At 36.5% G+C, this 5,373-nt stretch overlaps 1 protein-coding gene across 1 annotated transcript; it reads left to right on the forward strand.

The window, feature by feature from the left end:
* The first annotated feature begins 599 nt into the window (after window positions 1-599).
* Window positions 600-2,835, forward strand: LOC133298627 (uncharacterized). The gene is made up of 3 exons (XM_061497959.1): window positions 600-1,642; window positions 1,689-2,444; window positions 2,562-2,835. The coding sequence occupies exons 1-3, from the start codon at window positions 600-602 to the stop codon at window positions 2,833-2,835; spliced, it is 2,073 nt and encodes a 690-aa protein (XP_061353943.1).
* The last annotated feature ends 2,538 nt before the right edge of the window (window positions 2,836-5,373 follow it).

The raw sequence follows: 5,373 nt of genomic DNA on the forward strand, positions 1-5,373 counted from the left end.
GAATATTAATCCTTTTTAATCTGACCATATTTTTCTTCAATTCTTAGTTATTTTTTTTGTTCTATTTTTGTAAGATAGGTTATTAATCGTTTTAGTTTATTTAATTTTTTTCCGCGATTTTGGGTGTTTTTGGTGATTGGGAAGACGACTGTCTTATCCAGATCGTTCTCAAAGTTTCAATTCTAAAAGGAATTCGACCTTTCTGAGCAAAAATCACTCCCAAAAAGGGAGTGAGGTCACCCTTTATTTCGCGAAATTCAGTCGTTTACTAACCCTTTTTGCTATTTATTTGTTGTTTCAGAACGTATCGGGTATTTCTGAACTTGTTCGACTTGCTCTGGTCGCTCTGAAAATTGGTGAGCTAAAGGAGACGATCATTCCTGTCAAATTCTTTTGTTTACTATTTTATTTTATTTTTTGAAAATATTTTATTTGATTTTTGAGTTCCTAGGATCAATTAGAATTTTTGTGTGGTGGTCTCGAAATTTTTAAAAATCGTTTGCTATTTTTTCTATATTTATTTTCATTGTTTTTCATAAGTTTCGCGTATTTTTGTATGTTCGGTAACAATTCTTGCTTTCTGCCTGCGCCTATGATGCATGACTAAGAGTAATATCAATGTTAATGATCTGTTTGCATTTGATCCTGAAATAGAGACAACATTGCATGCTGCTAGAAGAGCTCGTATGTTGACTTATAGTAGAATTACTGAACTTGATCCTATTTCTGAACATACTGATTTTAATTGTTCTAGTTCTTTTAATAGAGTAGATTTTACCTCTTCTAGTGATTCTCTAGTTAATTCTGAAATCATGGATAACAAAAGTTTGAAACAATTGGCTGAACTTGATGTTGAAAATTATCAGCCACTATGTATTCGTTATCCTGATTTAAGTATTGCATTTGAATTAAAATCTGGTTTGATTCATTTGCTGCCAAAGTTCCATGGTCTTGCAGGTGGGGATCCTCATAAGCATCTGAAGGAGTTCCACGTGGTATGCAGTACTATGAAGCCACAAGGAGTAGATGAGGAGCAAATCAAGATGAGGGCTTTTCCATTTTCTTTAGATGGTGGAGCTAAGGATTGGTTTTACTACCTGCAGCCATCCTCCATTGGAAGCTGGAATGATATGGCCAGACACTTCCTAGAAAAATTCGTCCCATCTTCAAGAGCCACTTCGATCAGAAAGGAAATAAGTGGCATAAGGCAAGCAAATGAGGAGAACTTGCATGAGTACTCGGAGCAATTCCAGAGGCTGTGTGCAAGCTGCCCGCACCATCAAATCCCAGATCAACTGTTGATTGTGTACTTCTATAAAGGGTTGCTTCCCATGGACAGAAATCTTTTAGATGCAGCTAGTGGTGGAGTCCTAGTCAATAAAACACGTGTTGCTGCAAAAGAATTGATTGCAGAGATGGCAGCCAATGCTCAGCAATTTGGCACCAGAGCCAACAACAGTGTGGTGTTCCAAGTGCAAGAATCTACAGTCCAATCTTCAGCAGCTCCTACAGTAGCATCAAGCATGGAGAATCAAGGAATTGAAAATAAGCTTGATGAGTTAAACTCGCTGGTGAGACAATTGGCAGTAACACAGATAGTGCAGCCTCCCACTCCAGATGAGCAACCCGTGTGGCATCTGCTGTAATCCTCTTCATCCCACGGATGTCTGCCCCTCCTTTCATGATAGCATCCCTCTAGTTGACCAGACAGTAGCTGCAGTAGGAGTTTTCCTTGGAAAATCGCAGTATCAACAGCAGCAATACAATCCCTTCTCCAATACTTACAATCTTGGCTGGGAGGATCATCCCAACTTGAAGTGGAATCAGAATCTGAACCAGCAGAGCCTTCCTCCTTATCAGCAGAGGCAAAATATCCAGCATGCTGTACCTCCACATCAATTGCAACAGGAGACACTAGCCCAACAGCAGAGCAATTGCGGTCCTTCACTAGAAGATTTGGTGAAACTGATGACGACGAGTAACTTGCAATTCCAGCAGCGGACCGAATCTACAATTCAGAACCTGCAAACACGGATTGGCAAGTTAGCAACATCAATGAGTCAGGTTCAACCTCAAAATTCCAGCAGTTTTCTTCCTTCGCAAACAGTTCCAAATCCAAAAGGGAATGCAAATGTCAGCGCTATATCTCTGAAGTCAGGCAAGCAACTAAATGAGCCCCAACAAGCTACAGTTGAGGATGAACTAGCATTGGAAAAAAATAAGACAGCGCAAGAGAAGAAAAAATTTGATAATGAACTTGAGTTCTCCGTTCCGCTTCCCTTCCCTCAAAGAGCCATCAATTCCAAGAAATTGGCAGAAATAGCACAAGAAAAAGAGATGCTAGACACATTCAGGAAGGTTGAAGTTAACATTCCTCTCTTAGATGCTTTCAATCAGATTCCAAAATATTCCAAATTCCTAAAAGAATTATGGATCAATAAGAGGTGACTAAAGGGGGACGAGATTGTTAGCGTGAGCCGCAATGTATCAGCCCTCATCCAACCCATGCCTGAGAAATGCAAAGACCCAAGTACATTTACTATTCCCTGCATTATTGGAAGTTGTATATTTGATGATTGCATGCTAGATTTAGGCGCTTCCATTAATGTCATGCCTGAGTCTGTTTATAAGTCTCTTGGTCTTGGTCCTTTGTGTGCTACTGGTGTTGTTATCCAGTTAGCCAATAGGAGCAATGCTCACCCTTCTGGTTTAATTGAAAATGTTTTAGTCAGACTTAATAACCTGATATTTCCTACTGACTTTTATATTTTAGATATGGAGGGTGAGTCTCCTAGTAGTAAGCCCCCAATCATACTTGGGATGCCCTTTTTGTAAACTGCAAGGACCAAAATAGATGTGCATGCTGGGACTCTTTCCATGGAATTTGGTGATAGCATTGTACATTTTAGTATATTTGATTTATTGAAGCATTCTAAGGTTCAGGTTGATCATTCAGTTTCATGCATAAAAGTGATTCATGATGTGGCTGATAAGGTTGATTCTGAATTGATTAGTGATTGTGCATTACCTGTGGATTATGACTTACCTATTAATGTTAATTCTGAATTTGTACTAAATGTGAAGTTAGGCAAGACTCCCTATTCTGGTAATGGTTTTGATCCTAACCCTCATGGATCCAAGATGAAATGGGTACCAAAAAGTTCTTCCTCTATTATTAGTATGCAAAAAAGTTTGCGTAAGGTTGGAAGAAAGGATCAAGAGAAGAAGGAATGCACACAGAAAAGAAAGCCCCCAAAGTTGCATGATAAGCAGATGGGGAAGACTTCCACAATGATTGGCCATCACCTCAAAGTTGTTCATGAAGGACCCCAAAAGCAACTTGTGGAGACAGAGGCTCTGCTCACTGATGCTGTTTATCCTCCTTAAGGAGGACAGGGAGTTATTTTCCCTATTTCCTTTACATTTCAGTTTATTTGAATTTTTAATTTTAGTTTTTCGGTGCAATAAGTAGATTATTCTGTTCTTTCTAAAATTTGTTGAGTCATACATAATTGAATTGGATTTGATACTTGTGATGGATCACTCTGGTTAGGCTGAGTTCTTAATTCTTTGATTACTTAACTTGGCAATTGATTTTGTGATGCTGATATGTGATTGGTATACCCTTTGGTGAGAATTTTGGCCTATATAAATGGATCTTATCATCTACCATTCTTTCTTTCTTGTGTGCTTGTACTCTTGATTGTTGTTCTCTAGAACTTGCTCTTGTTCTTTTTGAAATTACATTTTTCATTTGCATGCATAAATATGATTGAGGCATTCTTTCTTTTATTTTTCCACTTTAGCCAGATAGCCATCCTTTGCATTATATTCCCTTTGGTTAGCCCATTTGTGCCTTATATCCTCTTTTTCTTAGCTACGTAACTAGCCTAAGTTAAAAACCAATTAATTCCCCACCCTGGAGATTTACTGAGCATTGGTTTCACTATAGTTTTGTGTTTAAGTGTGGGGGTTTGCCCGAGACGTGCAATACTTTAAGTGTGGGGGAGGAGTCATTTAATATGTTAATTTTACTATGAAAAAAAAATGAATGAAAAAAAAAACAAAGCAAAAAAAAAAGTGAAAAAAAAACAAAACAAAAAATTGAAAAAAAAATAAAAGAAATTTTTTTTAGTTATTTGTGTTGTGTTTTTTCTGTTTTTATTTCAGTTATGTTTCGTTAGTACAATTTTTATTTTGCTAGTTTTTTTTTTTAAAATTTCTGTGTGTTTAACCTTTCTTTCCCATACTCACCCATACCTTCACCCCAACCCCATTTTAACCTTTAATAAAGTCCTCTTGATTTATGCATGCATTTATTCTTAGTAGTTGAGAAGTAGAACTTGAGCAAGCCTATGGTAGGATAATTTTTCTTGAGTAAAATTAGAGTGATATACTTATTTACCACATACACTTGAGAGACTAATTGAGAGCATCTGAGAGACCATTTTGCATTATCAGCTCTATCAATTGAGATTACCAGGTTCTGTAATTTAAGATGAAGGAATTTATGTTTTGACTTGTTGATTTGTTGAATTTTTGTGATCTATATTCAAACTCTGTATTCTTGACAATTATTAGGGGGGATAGGTTGATCTTCACTCTTTTCTTATTTATTTGCTTTCTTTTTCAATTCTAGTTTTTGCCGAGGAGTGCAAAAAGATAAGTGTGGGGAAATTTGATAACTCATATTTTATTGCACTTATTTGTTACTCTTGATTAATATTTTTAGGATTTATTTGAATAAAATAATGATTTTATGAGTTAATTTAGATTTTTAGTTTTTGATTGGGTTTAATTTATTTTCGTCAGAATTTTTCAACTTTACGTTACTTCTGTATTTTGGCCATATCTCGGTCCACAGTTGTCGGATTGACTCCATTCTTCTTGGGTTTTTCAGATAACACAGAGCGCTACAATTCTTATGAAGAGCTTGAAGCCCAATTCGAATGCAAGCTGGTCTATTTCTGACGCCAAGTTGGACGCGTTTTGCTGAAGTTTTATTTTATTATTGGACTTGTAATTTAAATTAAAACTCAATTACTTAAGTGGCCCAAAGCCAAGTTTTACTTTTATTTTATTTTATTTATTTTATTTCGTATTATAGACAGATGGGCCGGTCAGAACTGACCCCTAACCCGATTTGGGTAGGGGTATATGACGGCAGAGTAGGAAACTTTTCGCCATTCTGTAATTTTTGAATTTTGGGATCAAAGAGTTTTCTCTTTGCGTTCTTCGCGTTCTTCGTCTTTTTCTTCTTTTTATTCTTCTTAATTTTTAATTATGTTTACCTTAGTCATGCTAGGCTAAGCTTTCCTTAATCAACCTAAGGATTAAGGACTCTGTGTTTTAATCCAAAGGATCTGTGCTTTT

The sequence above is a fragment of the Gastrolobium bilobum genome, unplaced genomic scaffold (genome assembly GCF_033153095.1).
Source record: "Gastrolobium bilobum isolate Gb01-03AN ecotype WA unplaced genomic scaffold, APGP_CSIRO_Gbil_v1 utg8741, whole genome shotgun sequence".
Taxonomy (NCBI): domain Eukaryota; kingdom Viridiplantae; phylum Streptophyta; class Magnoliopsida; order Fabales; family Fabaceae; genus Gastrolobium; species Gastrolobium bilobum.